Raw genomic sequence first — 19,403 nt, 5'->3', positions numbered from 1 at the left:
TGATCAATTGGTTTTTCTTTGACTCCGGAAGCTCAATTCGTCGCATTCGCGTGATCAAGCGGCCAGTCGCACCTGCCCGGTCGCGTCGAACTTGCCAGAGTTCGATGGCGTCAAACTCGTGTGCTTGCTACGACGAGAGCCAAGATTCCCTGGATTGGACAAATGCCATATAAAAAAAAAATCACGCTGGGCTTCCAAGAATGAAAGAGAACTTGGTTTCGTCTCCATAAACTAAGTAGGTTGGTATATCATTGCCACCAACTCGATACCAAACCCAAAAAAAAACATGTATTGCATTCGGGATCAGAAAGGGGCAATGTCCTCGTGATTCATGGGTGCTGCAATTTGCACAAGGTATAACATTATGTAGTACAATAGTACATGGCCACCAGGCTACCGGGTCGTACATATATAAAAGCTAGGCATTGTTATCCAACTCTAGATTTTTTTATCGGTAAATAAAATTTACCAATTTACTGGTAAATATGATTTATCGGTTATATCAGATCAAAATTTAAACAAAATACCAATAATACATGATATATTTTTTTCTATCGAATCCACTAGTAGACCATAAACCGAATATATTAGATATTCTAGGCCGAATTATTTTTTCTACCTACCCGAGTTCACTGGTAGACCCTGCAAATGTGTTAAAACCAATGTTGACATGCTCATTGACCTTTGCATAATTGTACGTACACAGAAATATCCTGAAAGTGGGAAAAAGCAGGATCGGGTTGCATGAAATTGCAACGGTTTGACCCGTCCAGATGACTTCAAAACTGTAAATCCAAAAGAAATACTCCTATTAACCTCTGGGCCGAAAATTTCCTGCTATTCTGCTCCGAAAAGATAAAATTAGACGGCCCCTGAGGCCCACACGTCATCCTCGACTCCGCCGGGGGATTTCGGCTCGGCTCGGTTCGATTCGCTGAGCGCGCGAGGCCGACGCTCTCCAAGCTCCTGCGGCTGCGGCGGCGCGCGGGGACTGACGCCTCGGGCCTTCGCGGGGAAGCAACCGACCATGCCGTCCGGCTGGTAAGGAATGGTCGCCTCCTCCAGTCCTCCTCTACCCTAACCCCATTCCTGGCCCATGGACTGCCCCAGGGTTAGGGCCCGAACGCGCAAATCCCTCTTCCTCTGCTCGCGCGTTGCGTGGGCTACTAGGGTTCGATTCGCCTTAGGGTTTCCCGCTGCTTCCGTTTTCTTCCGGTTCGCTGATTAGGCGTTTCGATCCATGGCTTACGAACTCGAGAGATCTATGGTCTGGTTGGATTGCGTCCTGCAGGAGAGATCTACGGTTTATTAGCCTGGTCGTGTCTGGTGTCGTCATGACTCGCAGTTCCTCCAAATTACAGGGTGATGGGTTCTGTTTTTGTTGCTTACATCGCTATAGTTGATGGGGTGCCTAGGTTTGGAACCAGCTGGCACAATTGGTTCAATTTATGCTATGGATAGGGTTTGCCATTCAGTCCTGCGTTATGGCGATGTGGGTTTAGGTTATAAAGTGCTATTTCTGCAGGCTTGATTGGCCACTTTTGCAGGTTAGACTGGTGAATTCTTAGGGTTTTTGCACTGCTCTATTTTGTTGTTGGCGAATCATGAATTCTGGTGGTTACTGAATGGCATGAGTTGATAGGGTTTGCCTGAATGTTTGCTTTTGTTTCGGATTGCAGTATTTCATAATCCAGTACTTTGATTGTTCATTGTTTTTTTTTCCTGTCACAAGGAATTCGTGGAACATCAATTTTATCTTCTATGATTTGTTGGAGCAGATAACTGAGGATGCCAGTTTTGATGAAGTGCAACTTTGCAGGGGCACATTTAAATGGGAAGAATAATACCGCCCCAAAGTTCCCCTACTAGTCTGCTACTATATGTCGTTGTGGAAGTCATTTCATTTTTATCATTGCTATTTTGCTTTTGCTAGAGATGGCATATTTACCTTCCTTGATACGTTCTCTCATTATGCAAGCATGAAAATCATAATGGAAACAACTTACTACATTGATGCAGCGCGGAAATAAAATGTTATCAGTTATCCGTTATCTAGAGAGTAGACTACGCCACTTACTTACATGCTAAATTGCACAGATCTTGAAACATGCTGTTAGATGTGTGCTTTTCACTTATATGAGGAGCACTGAAGCAAATCTTAAAAAAATATATGCAGTTTTGCACAAGGTGCTTTTATTCAGATCCAATAAGTTCAGCAACACAATAGATATGAGGAATTTCAAGAAAGAATTCGGTCCAGAAAGTCAATAATTAAACACACTTCCAGTAGAAACATTATTGCAGGAAAAAAATATGAAAATGGCATTAACTTATTAAAGATGTTATCTGACTTGAGAGTTGAGATAATATATCTGCTGTACAAGATTTCCTCATTTCAATAAACAAGTATGCATAAACTACATGTAGAACCATCAAATTCAAACATTCTAGACGGACAGTCAATTATTGATAAATCAGGTAAAAAAACATGGAGATAGAGAACTTCCAAGTTCCAACAAACAAATACCTCACGAGTTCGTGCAGTGGAAACGACAGAAATTATAGCATTACATGTAGTACAACATGCGATGAAGTTCTTTCCATTCTCATAAGGTAGATACAGGTAAAGACAGTCTGAGCTAGAGTGTGACCCTTGTGCCATGTTGCCTGAAAAATAAAGCACCCACATAGAGTAGTTTAGCAAAATTGAAAATGTTGCAGGTATTATATGCATGATAGCACTGAAGTACCTCACATGAGAAAAGATGATCCATGACGTCAAGAGTGTGTTGAATGTCAAGTGTTCTGTCCAAACTAAGTGGGATTGGAGCAATACCATCTTCTATGGCTTCCTCAATGGAATTGTATCCAGTTCTCTCAATTCCAGAGTCTATTTTTGGATCCATTATCTGTATCAGGAGGAAGTAGACACTAAGATCTAAAATTGCAATAGATTAAAATAAAGTGTCAATCAACCCACTAAATACTCCGCTCAATGGGTATCAAAGAGATTATAATGATATCCTAAAGTTATGTTTTCACAATGATCAGGTTGAAGACCCAGCCGTACCGTCCTTAGGCAGGACTTCAATTGCCCGTGGACTGACCGGTGGCTCTATGGCCTTTCCACTGCGGAAATTACGCCATTCCTAATCACTACAATTTTGAGACACGCCCTGAAGCAACAGACAGTAGCACAAGCCTTACAAACACGATAGTGGGTGCGGGACATATCTGCACTTTCCGAGCTCCAAATTAACGAACGAATGTATTTATGCGTGCTAAACTTTCAAGATTGTTTATGCATTCGTGTTACAGAATTTTGGCAAAGTTGCATCAAACATCATCCCTTAGGAAATTGAGCGGGAGAACTGAAAAGCGATAAGCAATCAGTTGTTACAGAAAGGCTGCAGCTCCTAGCAAAAACAAGGAAAACCTTGACATCCAAAGAAATGGTTATTACAAAAGGATTGAGAAATACAACACTGCAAGACCGGGTTAAGCCATATTGCTCCTGGGCGTCGATTCGATTGATTTTTTGGCTACGTAATTCATGGGCAAGAAAGGTATTTCTTTACGGTTCTATGCCTTCATCTTTCTCTTCTTCTTGCCCTTGCTTTTGCTCTTCTTAGATTTGGCCTTGGTGATGGACTTGTTCTTGTAATCAGGAGCCTTGTACTCCGGCACATCGCGAAGCCCCAGCTTCGACAGAACAAGACAGTATGAGTCCCAGTCAGTTCCACGCAAGTATTTGAGGTATTTCTTCCTCCTTTGGACCATATCCTGAAGTCCCTTTCTAGAATGTTTATCCTGCATCGCAACGAAAAGCTCACAAATTACTTCGTAAACTAAGATTAAACAGTCCCAGAAGTATCACTGCCAGATGTTGAGGTAAAACAGCCCAGTACATATTATGAAACCAAGGTGAAGCATACCTTTTTATGTAAAACAGATGACAAATGCTTGATTTTTACAGTCAGCTGGGCAACTGAAAAAAAAAGATGTACATATCAGTAACATCCACTGTGCGTATAGCCATAACAGAGGGCAGCAAATCTACAAGGGCATAAAATCATGTTTTTGAAAAATACAACAGAACTGCTTCGAGCCCTCATTAAAGCTCTCATAACAAAAGGAAGCCTCTCTCCAGTGACCAGAAGGTCCAGAACGAGAGATTTAGACAGCTGAAACGTATTTAGTTTCAGGAATATATGAAGAAGCTTCCTACAGATATAAGCATCACAAACAAAATTGGCAACATGCATTGAAAAGAGAGAGCTTAGAAGAGAAATGCAGACACTTAGAAAACAAAAGGTTAAAACTGATGAAATAAATTTAACCTCAATGAACCACTTCAAAACTCAAAATATATATTCCATCAACTACATACAGAAGAATTTCAAAAGAAACGAGCCAATAGTGGTTGATTACTATGTATTTAAGTAGAGAATCTTAGTGCAAAACTTTCATCAACCAAGCCAAACAACAATTATCGACTTCATGACATCAATATTACATTAGTTACAGAAAAACATACAATAATAAAGTGCTATAGTGGCAAGCTTGCGTGTGTTATTTTATACAAACATGTCACTGTTCTGTATGTATTATGCAACCTTGCAAAGAACAAGATATATGAGAAACAATGAAGAGGTGAGGAGTAAATGGCACTGTAAAGTAAAGAATGAAATAGTGTACACTGTATTCTGTATATTTAACAAACAGAAAAATGTCAGCTTAAATGCACTCAGGACGGAAGGGGTGAAATATTTACTTTGAACTCGAGCAGAACCACAATCGTTCTCGGACATCTTGAACTCATCCCTCACCCTCTGGAGCTCCAGTTTCATCTTCTCTTCTGATGACATATGGTCCGGATGGAAATACTGAAGAAAACAAAATGCATCAGTGTGTCTGCAGTCGTTGATCACATCCAAAGAACTTAATCAAGCTAATGAATCCTTCCATGACCATAATAGGAGGTGACAAAGGAATCAATCTCACCCTCTCTAGCAGCTCCTCCTGCGGAGGCAGACGCATGTAGTCCAACGTGGATTGCCCACCAATGTTACTGAGCAGTGCCATCTGCATTGATGACAACCGAGCCGATTTCTCTGATTGCTTGGTGCTCATGCTCATTATGCTCTTCCGGATTTCCGAATACTGTCCACCGAACATCACATCCTGCTCCTCCAACTTCACCAGCTTGGCGATCCGCCCCTGTAGCTCCTCGAGCGAGAACCATTCCTTCCCGTCCTTCGCCGCCCCGGCCGGCCGCAGTTCCCCTAGCCTCTTCCCAAGCTCTTCGTAGCTGTAGATCCTCGTGAGCGCTATGGCATGATCCTTCTCCTCCTCCTTCCCCGCCCCTTCCGCCTTGCGGGTCCTGTCCACTAGCTCCTTGCTAAAGATATTGTGCGAGAAAGGGGACAGGAACGGCGTCGGCGAACGAGTCGGCCTCTGCTGCGGCTGCTGGCCCAACTTGAGGCTCTCGCGGATGGCGTCGAAGCCGGGCGCCTTGTTCCCGGCGTTGGGGGCCAGGGCAGCGCTGTTCTTCAGCAGGTCCTGGAAAGACGGGGTGGCGCCGGGAGCGGACGGGGAGGGCGCACCGCCGGCGGCGCGGCTCCCGCGGAAGGACTCGAGCATCTTGCGGATCTCGTCGATGGACGGGGAAGGGGGTGCGCCGCGCGTGGAGTTGGGCCGTGGCGGGTTCATCGGGATCCGGCGCGGCGGGGGCGGCGTCGGGGACGAACGTAGCCGCTCGCGGATGTCATGGAAGAGCGACGACGCGGGGTTCGGGGGCGCGCCGGGGTTGGCGGGCGGAAAGGAGGAGCGGGAGTGGGCGGCGTCAGGATCGTTGGCCGGTGGCGGGGGCGGGGGCGGAGGGAAGGGCGGTTTTGAGGAAGAGGAGGAGAAACCGCGGGGGACGAGGAGGAGGGGTTTCCTCCGGGCATTGATGCGGCGGAGCGCCATGGCGGCGGCGGGGGTTTACTCCTCCCGCTGCAGCATAGGGTTTTGTGGAAGAGAAGGCCGAAGCAAGGAGCAGCAGTAGAGTGCGCGAGCGATCAGCCCTCAGCCGCGGGCCCTCGCTGGGCTGTGTAATCTGCTGGTGCAGTGGGCCGAAGCGCTGTCGGATGTGGCGGAACAGAACCTCGGTCCCATGGCCGTGACGTGGATTCGTTGCGGAGGCAGAGCAGCCGCTCGCGGATCCCAGGTGGCGTGTGCCGAGTGGGTGGTGGATGATGACCGGCGGATGGCGATCAGATTTGTGAATTTGTAGATACGTGATCATGTGAGATGTTTGATTGTTTGTGTGTATGATACAGTGATTCTGTATTGGGACTAATGAGTGGGCTTATTGCATAGCGAATGTAATATATCTATCGAATCAGATTCCAATCGTATAATTACATTCGTCCATATAGAGAGAAACAGTGCATATATGCAACCAAATGATCTTTTTCGTAGGTATATACGCACGGGGCAGAGTCAGGATGCCTCTGATACGGACAACTAAACATATTAATAAATAATTTTTTGTTGTTTGTATCTATTTGAACAGACTAAGCTAAATTTTTTTTGGTTGACTGAATTTAAGACTGTATGAATGAATTCAAAAGTTAAGATTATAATTAGTTAGTTGTGTAAAGATAATTTTGTGACACTAATAATTGTATCCGTATGTACGAGCGGATACAGAAGCTGCGTCTGTTGGGTCAGAATAAAATCGTATATTTGTATTATATCAGACTGGACTACTAAATATAGACAACAAAATAATTCTCTCTAAAATTATAGATATGTATCTACCGAACTAGACATTCGAAAAACCAAATCCACCCTGAGCGAGCCGCTGCATGCACCAGTTGCGTTTGTCAAAGCCTGCAAGGCATAAGAGCATCCCTGATGGTTATCTCAGTTGCTAAAAGCATCTGTCGATCCGTCCCTCGGTGTGAGATCCGGATATACCACGGGAATGTTCATCAGTAACACCACTGACATTGACGTGCTCACGATCATTTCGAAATATATCCTCCTTCCTCAAGTGCCACGTCACTCATTCGTTCAACAGCTTGTCAAAATCACCTGGTTTAGTCAAAACGACTTGGCTTAGGATTCAACCATCACTGGATTGGAGCCCGGCACGGCAAAATCTGGAGGTCTCTGGTTTCGCCACTTCCAACTATCCTACTCCGAAACATGATGCGTGCGAGAACGGTACAATTACAACCAATCATCACACTGCATAAATCATACAGTATGATACTACAAGTGTACTCTCAGTGTATCGGACATGGTTTTGCCTGGAAAACGTGCGATCAAGGCAAGACACTCGTCGGCGTCCCGTTCAGCATAGAAAACGTGTCGCGCGCGCCGCCGGCCGACGACAGGTAAGAAGATTCTGACTGCGCGGCCGCTTGAGTGGTCTGACAGCGCCTTGCTGTGGCCGTAAGAAGAGGCCGGAGAAAATAAAAGGAAAGCCTCGCGGTTCCTGCCTCCCCCCTTCTCCTCCATCTCCATGGAGGAGGAGGACTTCCTCAAGGTCCTACGAGCCCTGCGCCACGCCGCACGGAGGGTGGAGGCCGGAGGGGACCGTGGACCGGCGTTGCAGGCGCTTCTCGCGCTCGAGGCCGGCGCCGACGACCTCCTCGCCGGCGATCCCAATCTTTCCGCCCTGCGCCGTCTCCTCTACCGGCTTAGAGCCCTCTCGTGCTCCGTTGACTTGTGCGGGGCTGGGGAGGGAGGCGGGGTTATTGGCTCCTTGCGCGCGCGCTGCCGCCGGCGCGCCGCGCGGAAGGAGATCGCGCGCGTGGCCGGCGCCGTCGCCGGCGAGATCCAGGCGTGGATCGACCGCGAGACCATCGCGCGCGTCGTGGCCGCGCTGCGGCGCTCCGATGGCAGGGCGGACGCCGCCCGCGCGCTCCTCGCGGAGCTCGAGGTGCGGCTGCTGTCCGTCGGCCGGTTCGACCAGCGGCTCCAGCGCGCGCTGCTGCAGCACGGCGTGTTCACCGCGGTGGAGGCTAAGCTCGGGGACCCGGCCGTGGGCGACGGCTGCGCGGCCGCGGTGCTGGCGCTGGTCCGCTTCAACAAGGACGTGTTCGTGGGGCCGGTTCTGATGGGCCCCGCTGTCGGCGCGCTGGTGGCGTCCGCGTCTGACTCGCCCGCGCCGCTGCGCGCGCTCAACGGGCTCGTCGCCGCCATCCGCAGCCCGCTCGTGGACGAGCTCCACGCACGCGGCGAGCTCCCGCGCCTCGTCGCGCTGCTCTACGCGCCCGACCCCCGCGTGCGCGCGCTCGCGCTCGACTTCGCGCTCCGCGTCGGGTACTACGGCCGCAAGGAGGTCGTGGACACGCTGCTCGCCGAGGGCCTCGTCAAGCGCCTCCTCTGCCTCCAGCGCTCCGACCTCGGCGGCTCGCTCGCGGATACGGACGACGCGTACTTCTCCCCGAAAGATAAACCCGACGGCAAGGGCGGCGTTTTCTTTGCCTGGCTCCTGGGGTCGCGTTGCGAGGACGACGGCGCCGCGGCGCTGGCCTCGCCGCATCCGTTCGTGAGCGCGGTGGCGCGGTTCGCGGTGCAGGTGGAGGTGGGGGAGGGGCTGAGGCAGCGGGAGAAGCTCGCGACGAAGCTGGAGATCCTGCGGCGGGTGCGGGAGGCGGCCGTGTCGCCGGCGGAGGAGGCCACCGTGCTCGCCGAGGTGCTCTGGGGCGCCACGCCATAGCTTCTTGCCTGCACCGCTGACTTGCGGGCCCACGTGCCGCGTACGCCGTGGACTCGTGGTTGGTGCGCGCCTTCTTCTTTCCTTATTAATTTTCCCTTTCTGTGAATAGTAGAGGTTCTCGTGTCGTGTAGCTAGGACTTGGTAGGAGAGACCGAGAGAGAGAGAGAGACGACTCCCATCCATGTACACAAGAGAGTCCAACATGTAACAATTTTTTAACCTGTCTAAAAACTGGTAGAAGACGATTAGTGACGCAATGACAGAGACAGAGAAGCCATCTTCCCTTTCAGATACTACCGAAGCAGTTAAAATTTGCTGCAAAGTACTCTTCCCTAACAAACGTTTGAATGATGCCTCCTAAAAAACGTTTGATGTAGAATGGTCGAAAGGAAGTGTTTTTCTAGTTGCCAAATGTCCATGGAACATTGGAACCTGGCACTGCTGCTACTTGCTACGAAGTTCATAGCAACAGGATCGGTGAAGGGGACCCGACGATCGGTGAAGTGCGAGAGCAGAAGAATGCACCTGCAAAAGGCCATCCAAAACCAAGCACCCCCTAGCCTAGCCATCGTGATGCATCCATCGCCGTTTGTCTTCTAAAGGTCGGGGCTTCATCATTGTCAGGACGAGGAGTCCGGCGTCCCGGGCCCTCGCACTCACGTTGGTCGTCTCGTCTGGACGGGACCAGATGGTTGGAGTGGAGACAGACGGCCGGGTCCGTTCGTCCAATGGCTACGAAGGTGGTTTATCCTGCGGCTGCGACTGCGAAAAGGCAGCGAAGCAGCGACTGACAACACGAGACGCTAGACCAGTCCCATTCCTACTACAACGATAGTTAAGCAACTGACGATTCTGCGCAGTCAGAAGCAGGGCTGCTTTCATTACACTGAGTACTCTAGCGTCAAGGTCGTTGTTCCCAAATACTCCTATCTCAGCAGGATCCCTTGAACGTCAAACTCGGCAAATTCAGTTTGAAGTGCAAAATACTACAATGCTTGCTGTGGAAATCAGTGCTAAACGCAGGGATGTTAGAAGACTGCCTTGATGCCTTGGATGATGCCTCTGGCTTCTCAGGTGCTAGAAGTCTAAACAAACTATAAGTCTAAACAAACGAGATTAATAAAAAGTAACTTTTGAAGAAAATAAACTATAAGCTAAAAAATTAGCTAAAAGTAGCTTTTTTTGAAAAGTTATGTGTTAAGAAGTTAAAAATTTATTATAAAAGACAGCCGCTAAAATTCAAAAACAGTTTTTTCATAAAAACCAAAATTAAAAATAGCAAACAAACATATCCTAAATAACTTCGGCTTGAAGGTCATCATCACAACCCTGAGTCTCTGATACTCACCAGACACATGTTTGAGTGGAACACAGTCAATAGAATGCACTTCACTACATCTCGCAGCAAACACAAACCTTCACTCAAACAATTTGTCACCATATTATACACATCTTCCGCTTAAATGAATGGATCACATGAGTTACATGATAAGGGTTGGTTTTAGACTTTTCGATGCACAAAATTGAGTGTATTTTACAAGCCATCACCACCAATCCCCCATTCGATGAAGAGGGGAACATGATGTGAAGGAATGATTTTAACAAAGTTAACATGAATGCAACATTACACACGAGTAGCTGTCAGTCAAACGAGCCCATAACCACCACGGGAGCGCATGAACTGAAAGTTGTGGAATCCCAATGCCAACAACTGATGAAAAAGACGTTCACCTGCCTGCCAGAAGTTCCACTTTCAGGTCTCACTGTAGGGAGAATGTGAATCTCACAAGGTCAAAGATTGCAATTCTAGATATACACAGCTTAAAGGTTTCAGATAAACTGGATAGGTGTGGTTTCAGGTGATGGTATGAAGAAGGATGACGTCAAGGAACCAGAGATCTGTGATATCACCCCTTGCTCCTGAGAGAGCTCATGGATGTCTCTGACAATGTCAAAGACTGCTTCCGGCTGAGACAATTTCAATGCGTTTTCTGACATTCTTTTCAATTCCTCTGAGTCTGGACCAAACCAAAGGGAAACAAGTTTCGCAGTTTCCTTAGGGCTTTTGGAGAACACGCCTGCACCATTGTCCACAACATAAGGGACATTGCCAACTTCCTGTCAAGCAAAACACAAACGTGTGTGAGGACATGCTGACACCCCAGCATACAATTTTTTTTAGTACTATTGCATGTAATCCAAATTCAATTATTTTGTATAATATTTATTGAAGGAATAGATACTTTAGTAAAAAACGTATTTGTTGGCTGAAGAAGCGAGCAGCTGTTCAGCAGGAGTGCACAACATAGTTTATGTCTTCACGAGATTATCCTTTTCTTTAAATGTAGATATGGCATACTGGAAAAAGGCTCATTAGGTAATAACCATAAAAGAAAGCAACACCCTGGAACAAGCAGTCTAACACAGCAACAAAACAAGGTAGTGAACGCATGCAAGCTTGTGTCAACATTTGACCCAAACAAATTAAACATGGGAGGTCCTCCTAAGGAGAGCAGAAATACAGTAATTTCTTTTTATCTCCCAACTGCAAGGTGCTTTGATTTTGCTATAGCGTTGCATACACATATACTTCACATGGTCATTGTGAGTTTGTGACAATAAAACTTCATGACCACAGAAAGATAGTAGACACGAACCTGTCCAGGTATGAAGTCATTAAGGATTATAGGAAGACCCCTTATCAAGGCTTCAGCAATGGTGCCTGGTCCAGCCTATGGAACCAAAAAACAAAAAGAGAAACAAAATTAGGAATACCACAAAAATCTTCAAAGGAAGAAACATGCAAAGAATCAAGAATGGTAAAGGATATACCTTTGTTATAATACAATCACAAGCTCCCATCCACTTCTCCATTTGGGTCTCAAATCCCCTAATCTGACATAAAAAGAAACCCGCGGTGCATAAAGAACACTCTTGTTGTCTGGGCTATGGAAGAAACCACTTGAATCCTTATTTCTAAAGAATTAAAAGAACAAGTTATGAGTTATACTTTTACTGGTATTTTCCATTCGAGGGCCTGCAGTGAGGAGCTCAGTGTTTTGTTCCGGCCGCAAATGACAATAAGCTGCCCAATTGGTTTTCCGAGCTCTTTGTCAAACAATGATTCTCCAAGGGCTTTTGCAGTCTTCTTGACAGGACCCATGCCCTCTCCACCTCCCATAAGCAGCACCGCAGGCAGCTCAGGATCCAGCTCAAGTTCCTTCCTCAAATCATCCTGGTGAGTAATTGATATCACAAAAGGATTTTTTTTTTAGTTCAAGAGAAGACAAGCGACAAGAAGTATCTGTATTCAGACACATCAGGGTAACAAACAAATTTTTATCTGTTTTCTTGACACTTGAACAGTAATGATTTTGGGCGTACAATACTCAGCAGTTATGAAAGCACAAGCGCCTTGATTTATTTGTTAAACGCAACAGAGCGAAACATTTTTTTTTCTCGAACACGCTGGAGAGCTGCGCGTCATTATATTAAGAAAAAAATGATACTGTTTATAAGGGAAACCGGACCCGAAAACCCAACAAGCATTGCATTACAACACACGGAGCCCAGCTCACGCCAAGACAAAGAAAGAAAGAAAGGAAGAAAACTTAGTAAAATGAATATCAAAAGTGAACCCGTGCCTTCTGAAAGGTCACATGACTTAAATTAAAATTAGCAGGAATAGAAATGCTGTGCTAACTAAGGAGTGCATACCTTAACAAGAACGGCACGGCAGAATGATGGTCGAATCGGAAGACCGAACACGCGGATTTGAGAAGGTTGTAGGTCATCCAATGCTGCCCTCTTGGCAACTTCTTCTGAGGGGCAGTAACATCTATTCACATTAGCATGGAACCTGTATTTTTTATTGTCAGATCAAGTCAACGGATTGCTTTACTAAAAATACGGGTACTTCAGTTTTCCTTAAGATAGCTGAATATACCATGTAGGGTGGCAAGTGTTGAGATCCGTGATGACGGTTACAAAGACTACTCTGTTTTGCAGCCCTTGCCATTTGAGCACCCACAGAGGAATGTGTTGCATGAGGGGGTGGACACTAATAATGATGTCTGGTTTGTACTTCTTCAGTCCAGCCTCCACCTTCCTTCACCCATAAGCAAGAAACCATTCAGAAGAAGAAGAAAAAAAAGGTATCTCATGTACATCGTAGTCTCTTGACCATAGAAAAAAGTAAAGTATAACTGTATAAGTAATAGAGCATCTGGTGGATAATATGCGGATCACGGCATGCAAACAATGAAATAATTATATGCAAGGAAAAAAATTATTCTTTTTTTTTTAAGGAAAAGACGGGCGATTCTGAAAGCACATATGTTAGTTTCAGCTCATTTACAGGAACTTAAATGTTGCACAAGGAATGGCAGCACTGCAATGAATTACAGTGCCCCTTCAAGTATGCAAAAATAACCACACCCATCTGGTGCCATAGTGGCCATTTTGGTGGCTTCATGCACATGGCACCAATTGAATTTCTTGAGATCCTTCCTGTTCCTGTCCTACACTTTGCCAACCCATACGACCAAGGGGCTGATTATCTCACCTCACTAGCAGTTTATTTGGAATTGCATTTCAACGGTAAACTTCATACTATACATGAAAATGATTTCATCCCGATACTTCAGCATTTGTAGACCAGGTCCAACGTCACAATTGATGATTGCACTCGAGGGAATGGGCTGGGGACCAGAAATTTATTACCGCAGTATCACGCGTTTAGATCCAACATTATACTATAAGTGTATGTGATAATGACAAAACTGCTGGGCCATTAGGAAATTGGCGATTAGGTGAGTAATTTGCAGGATGCCACCAACAACAGCAACACGGATACAAATCACAATTTAATTTATTTATAATCCCGAAGCAGAGAGTGAAACAAGGAAAACGTTCGAAGAACTAATCAACCTCCCAAAAAGTACAACTTCTTGAATTGCGAAAGAGAAAAATATCCTTACTTGGCATAGAATGAGGCGAGAGCGGCGAGGTAGAAGCTATGGACCCATCTAGGCGAGGTGCTGTGGAATGCCACCTTCCAGAGCTGCACATGCTTCACCATGAACTTGTATGAGCTCTCCATGTTGTTGAGCGGCCACCCGGCGTGATCCTTGCACAGATCCTTAACGAAGACCTGTCATGCCCAAATAATTATGAAATCTTTAGTGCCACTTGACAGATGCCAACTCACCAATAGTATATTATTTCAATTTCACGCAATAAAATGAAATTGAAATTCGCAAGGAGATCAAGAGCGAACCCGGTACTCGTCGCCGAACTCGATCCGGAAGGCGTCCTTGATGGCCTCCGCGGAGGCGCGGTGTCCGCCACCGGTGTCGCTCATAAGGATGAGGACATTCTTGGCGCGGTTGGCCCCGAGCTGGACGAGCTCGACGGTGCCCTCCTCCTCCTCCCAGAACGGCTCGTCATCCTCCTCGGGCCCATAGAGCGAGGTGGCCGACGCTGACGAGGACGCTCCCTCCCCGCGCGCGCGGCCCGCGGAGGAGAGCTCCCCGGCGTAGGAGAGGCTTTTGCGCAACTTGCGCCTCATCCGCTGCTGGTGGTGGTAGGCCGCCACGGTCTCCAGCACCGTCTCCCGGATCGACCGCCCCCGCGGCGACGCCATGGACGTCGCCATCGCGGGAAGGAGGAGCCAAGGCACGGGCGGGGGAGAGAGCGCGACTCGCTCGCGGTTGGGAGGGGACGGGAGGGGAGGGGGGCGAGTGGGTAGGAGAGAGAAGTGGTGTTTAAAATTAGGGAACGGAGAGAGAGAGGGGGGGGGGTCCGAGCTGGCACGGCCGCGGCCCGTCGATGACAACTGGAATTGGAAGGTTGGGGAAGGCGGTGTTTGTTGTCGCCTGCTTTTTGGGTGCCGTATTGTTTATTTGTTTGTTTCTTGAGGGATGATTTGGGGATTGGGAACGCTTCCTTGTTCTGATGATTTGAGGAATTAGCGCGGTTCTACGTGAAAAGGGAAGGCTGATAATCAAGATGGGGAAACACGAAAATGAGTTGTTAGCAAAGGAAGGGTTGTGATCTGACAGCGGGGTCACGCGTTGGAGACGAACCAATGCTGACGAGAGGCGGGGAAGAGCGAGATGTGTGAGAGATAAAAGAAAGTTTGTTGGTCGTTTGATTTTGATCCAAGGGATGTTATCCTTCGACCAAAGATAATACTATATTTAGACATGATGTATAACATCTTCTAATATAATTTTTCGGAGGAAAAGATCAATAGAAATTCTGTAAGTTTGGATACAAGTCCTATAAATTGGTGTATTAAGCATAGTAGAAAAGTGGTCAATTCCATTTTAATCAGCAAATTCTTAGAGTTTTTTTTTACAACACGTGTCTATTTCCCAGACTGGTACTTCTAGCAAATTACACGTACATGCAATTAGGTTGACGTGTGACACGACACATTGATCATGTCAACTTACGATGTACATACCTTAACCCGTTTTCTTTAGTCCCTACGACTGCGCCCTATGGAGCCGGCTGACGCGAAGTTTTAAAATGGACTGACCACTAGATGAGTTTGCAGTGGTCAACCACCACCTGATAGACAAGAAAAAAAACACGGCGAAATCGCGCGTGCGCGCACCAAAAATAGCCCGACGGCCACGGCCCACGGATGACCTCTGCGCGCGCGCACGGACGAGCGGGCGGAACAGCAGCGTCGTCGAGCCTCACTGGCGTCGTTTCGGCGGCCGTCGTCACACGACTGCAGCGTAAGGGAATAATCGCTACTAAATCCTTAGAATTATTCCGGAATCAGACAGCGCAGCCTTTCGATGCCACCCCACCATACAGAAACATGTTCCGTTTTTTATGCCTCAATTCAGCTGCTTTTGCATGGGCCACCTCGCGAAATTACTCCTTTTTTTTTCAAGAATATTAGACGTATTTTGTTTTTAAAAACATTAAAAATAAAATTTAACTATTATTTAAAAAAATATGTTGTCAATAACTATAAAAATAATATCATACCAAAAATACTTTAAAATATAAATCTATCGAAACAAAATTTGTATACTAAACATATATATAATTTAACTAATTATCGGTTAAAAATTATAAAATTTGATTTTTTTTTTTAATAAAATACGTCTTACATTCTTAAATAAAGGGGACATTTCATTTTTTTTTGGAATTGACGTCTTGAGAAGGAAATGACCGGGTCCTCTTATCTGAATGGAAGAGATGCAAGGAAATGACGGTAGTGGTGCACACGCGGTAGCGTTGCGTGGATCACATAATTAAGATTTCTTTGCTATTTCTAATTTGCATAACTAACTTTTGCATTAGCATGGGTTGGAGAATCGATCGTCAGGGGTTTCGTACTGTAACTAGTTGTAAGGCCATCTCTAACGGACGTTGTATCTGGCCCTCAACCCGTATCCACGTTGAATGCGGGGCGGCGGGAGGCCGAAACTCGTCTCTAATAGACATCGTATCGAGGTGAACAGCGATGCGGGGAGGGGGTCCAACGACAGTAAAATTACGAAGCGATGCGACGTCCGCTTCCCTGTGCGCGAGGCGACTCGTGAAGGGGTCGTTGCTGCCGCGGAGCTGCCGTGGAACGGCGGAAGGGGAGCTGGCGAGCCCTTGCCAAGGCGAGGCGGGCAACTTCGGTGGCTGGCAGAAGTGAGGAGCATCCGGCGACCGGGGAGATGACACATCCTCCCCCGTGGCTCACGACTAGGGCGACGCGGATATGGCGATCACGCTAGAAGGTTCCCCACTGTCCATGTGCTCGGCCGCAGTAGCAAAATCGTGGTCCTCCTCAAGCCTCTAGTAAGTCATCGGGTCCCAGATTCTTTGCGTGGGCGACGGTCGGAGCTCGGGTTGGTCGCCGCCGATAGTGAAGAAAATCCTGTGTATTTCTAGAGGTCTTGCTTGCTTGGTTGGTTTCATTGCTTGGTTTCACCTGATCCATCTCTTTGCTTGGTTGGATTGTTGCTTCTTAAATCTTTGGTGAGACGCTGGTCTGCCATGGACTAGGGTGATCAATCATTTCGAAGCGCAACGCCGTAGATTCGATTTTGGAGTGCACATATGTGATTGAATAGGAATGGGGTTCTGGAAGGGGATGACTAGTATGTGTTTTTGTGTGATTAAAATTGGATTTTGTACCCGAAGCTAATTGTTGGATCGTCGTTCCTCCAAATGGGAAAAACTTGTTCTAGAGATAAGCTTTGATGATGATAGTTGGGTGCACAAATCCCAAATGAATCCCAGTCACACTGTCGTGTATATGCAATTATGCACCGGAAGCTGCTTGATTGCGACATGTTTACACTTGACCTGTTGCATATCTTCTGACCTGACTGTAAGTTTATAGTGTTTCTGACTGCATTGTGCATGTTCATGTCTGGCATTTGTCACATCACTGAATCACTGATGCTTCATAATTATACTTTGATTAAAAGTAAAAGCTGAGGGAAAGAAATTTAGACTATAAATCATGAAGTAACTACAGAATTCTTAGACAAAGCGTTTGAGTCATCCACCAAAAATAGTATCATAGCAGAGGTAGTGGCTCCTCCACATGGATTGAAACAACTAATACCAATCTTTACGATGCATGAAATGCTTAAGAAGTGTACAATTTTAGTTCCTCGCTTTAGTCATCCCTCTCCCATGCTTGTAGATGGACGCTGCAGCACTTGCCGCTCTTGTGTCAAAGATGCAGGACCATGTGCAGGAGGCGGCTGCCGTGTTGAAAAAGGTGGCCAATGACAACTTGAGTACGGACAGCACCCCTGCTACCGTAGAGCTCAACAGAGCACTGTTGGAGATCGACAGCATTGCGGCAGACTTGGAGTAGCTCGTGTTTCAACTTGAAGATGCTCTGAGCAGCAGTGGTGTGCCCAACCACGTTGGTCACGCCGACAATAGAAGCGTGGCAATGGAAGAGGAAGCGTCAGGCTCGAAGGACATTGACGACGACGACATTGTTTCCACTGACTGGAGCTCGCATAAGCTTCTGTGTGCGGATTCGGACGATGGCATGTCCATTGAATCCAATCGTTCTTGGAGGTTGTAGTTGGGTAGGGTGTGTATTTAGTTGTTTGAAATTTGTCGAGTTGAGGTAGGCACTCCCTATAGGTTTACGGTTAATCTCTAGTTATTGCTCTTGTACTTCGGTACTCTCGCGTGATGTATGCATATAGCCATGCCTTTGTGGGTTTTTTTGCATCCTTGCTTATGTCTGTTTGCACTTTACATTTGGTGTGTGTGATCTGTTTATGATATGGTTTGTCTACGTATGTAGACTTTATTTGTCATATGGGCAAACCAAATGAAATCGGTGTCGATGATATGGTAGTAAATAATGGGGAGAAATGTGGAAATGGATGGATAACTGACATTAGTTTTTTTTAAATGGTGTTATATTTCATTGCTTATTTACTGGTTTGCAGGGACTCTATGGAGTACACATTGTTCCTTCGCGGTGACGATGATGGCATGGCTTGGGACGATGTTGTGCCGCGCACCCAAGAAGACATCATCGGGACACATGATCATGTAGCAGATGTGCAGCACCTAGAGGCATCGGGAGAGGTGGCAACCGCGTGTGACTGTGGATGCAGTTACACCATGAAGGAGGACCTTCATCTTGTGTCGGCATGGCTGAACGTGAGCATGGATCCTGTGGTGGGGAGCAACCAGAGTATAGGGGCTTTCTGGCAGAGGATCGAGACATATTTCCACAAGCACAAAGACTTCCCTTCGACCTGTAACAAGAAGTCTCTGCAGGGGAGGTGGACGAAGTGTTGCCGCTTACTCCCAACTGGAGATTGTATGGGCTTCACAAATGTGGCCCACTCCGTATAGATGTCGTCTGCAAGGTAGTACCTCATGGTTTAATGGTGTCCATTAATAGAGTATTGTACCTTAGGGGGCCTCACCAGCGGCAAGATTGTCAAGAAGATGTGAGTAGTGCAGAACGTTAATGTCGTTCAGAGAACCTGGCATGCCGAAGAAGGCATGGCAAATCCACAGGTCCTCCGATGCCACCGCCTCTAGAATGATCGTCGGTGCGTTGACATGGCCGGTGAAAGAACCCGACCCCATCGTCGGACAGTTCTTCCACCTCCAATGCAAACAGTCAATGCTTTTCAACATCTCGGGGAACCCTCTTTGCTCATTGATAGCAAGGAAGAGAGCAATATCCTCCTCGTTCAGAGAACGGAGGTACTCATCGTCGAACACCTCAGCGACGGCACAAACAAACTACCTCATGCTCTCTATGATGATGCTCTCCCCTAGCCGGAGGCACTCATCCAAAGAATCGGTAGGAGCATCATATGCTAGCATACAGAATGCCGTAGTCACTTTTTGCAATGAGGACAGCCCGAGCTTGCCTACAGCGTTCCTCCTCTGCTGGAACCACGGGTCATGCTCCTCAACCGCCTGCACAATCTTGAGATAAAGATCACGTTTCATCCTGAACCTGCACGACCACCGAGCATTAGCTCCTCACACATACATCAGTACATAGTTCTTACACAAGAGAGCTTCTGTTTACAATATTACCTGCGATGGAAAAATGTAGTTAGGGTACACCGTAGGATCAACAAAGTAGTCGTTGTATAACCTATTGTGGCCCTCTAGCCGATTCCGGTGGATACGCTGATGACCCAGCACTGAACCGCCCCAA

General features: G+C 47.0%; 2 protein-coding genes and 1 long non-coding RNA gene across 4 annotated transcripts; 1 reads left to right on the top strand and 2 right to left on the bottom strand.

Annotated features, from left to right (window-relative positions):
* Positions 1-863: 863 nt before the first annotated feature.
* Positions 864-3,434, top strand: LOC133920019 (uncharacterized). 2 transcript variants are annotated; one of them, XR_009909988.1, is made up of 3 exons: positions 869-1,041; positions 3,052-3,221; positions 3,319-3,434. It is a non-coding gene; the product is annotated as an uncharacterized LOC133920019 (long non-coding RNA). The 2 variants fall into 2 exon arrangements; XR_009909989.1 differs by lacking the exons at positions 3,052-3,221; positions 3,319-3,434 and adding an exon at positions 1,733-2,017 and having other exon boundaries at positions 864-1,041.
* On the bottom strand, positions 3,351-6,080 carry LOC133920018 (uncharacterized). The gene is made up of 4 exons (XM_062364632.1): positions 5,005-6,080; positions 4,775-4,886; positions 3,936-3,988; positions 3,351-3,810 (listed from the first exon to the last, which is right to left on the bottom strand). The coding sequence occupies exons 1-4, from the start codon at positions 5,968-5,970 to the stop codon at positions 3,583-3,585; spliced, it is 1,359 nt and encodes a 452-aa protein (XP_062220616.1). The 5' UTR covers positions 5,971-6,080; the 3' UTR covers positions 3,351-3,582.
* A 4,056-nt stretch (positions 6,081-10,136) lies between these two features.
* LOC133920017 (probable monogalactosyldiacylglycerol synthase 3, chloroplastic) lies at positions 10,137-14,471 on the bottom strand. The gene is made up of 8 exons (XM_062364631.1): positions 13,998-14,471; positions 13,699-13,871; positions 12,666-12,827; positions 12,437-12,578; positions 11,730-11,954; positions 11,552-11,614; positions 11,377-11,451; positions 10,137-10,837 (listed from the first exon to the last, which is right to left on the bottom strand). The coding sequence occupies exons 1-8, from the start codon at positions 14,373-14,375 to the stop codon at positions 10,550-10,552; spliced, it is 1,506 nt and encodes a 501-aa protein (XP_062220615.1). The 5' UTR covers positions 14,376-14,471; the 3' UTR covers positions 10,137-10,549.
* Between the last annotated feature and the right edge of the window lie 4,932 nt (positions 14,472-19,403).

Source organism: Phragmites australis, chromosome 5 (assembly GCF_958298935.1).
Source record: "Phragmites australis chromosome 5, lpPhrAust1.1, whole genome shotgun sequence".
Lineage (NCBI taxonomy): Eukaryota > Viridiplantae > Streptophyta > Magnoliopsida > Poales > Poaceae > Phragmites > Phragmites australis.
Note: the sequence above shows the minus strand (reverse complement) of the source record. Positions and strands in the feature narration are given on the sequence as shown.

Excerpts from the sequence above, each read along its gene's own strand:
- LOC133920017 (XM_062364631.1), bottom strand. The coding sequence starts at position 14,375 with ATGGCGACGTCCATGGCGTCGCCGCGGGGGCGGTCGATCCGGGAGACG. Across the intron at positions 11,615-11,729 it reads AATGGAAAATACCAGTAAAA|ATTAGGGGATTTGAGACCCA; the intron begins GTATAACTCATA and ends TTTTTATGTCAG. Across the intron at positions 11,452-11,551 it reads GTGATTGTATTATAACAAAG|GCTGGACCAGGCACCATTGC; the intron begins GTATATCCTTTA and ends TTGGTTCCATAG.
- LOC133920018 (XM_062364632.1), bottom strand. The coding sequence starts at position 5,970 with ATGGCGCTCCGCCGCATCAATGCCCGGAGGAAACCCCTCCTCCTCGTC. Across the intron at positions 4,887-5,004 it reads AGGAGGAGCTGCTAGAGAGG|TATTTCCATCCGGACCATAT; the intron begins GTGAGATTGATT and ends TGTTTTCTTCAG. Across the intron at positions 3,811-3,935 it reads CATCTGTTTTACATAAAAAG|GATAAACATTCTAGAAAGGG; the intron begins GTATGCTTCACC and ends GTTGCGATGCAG.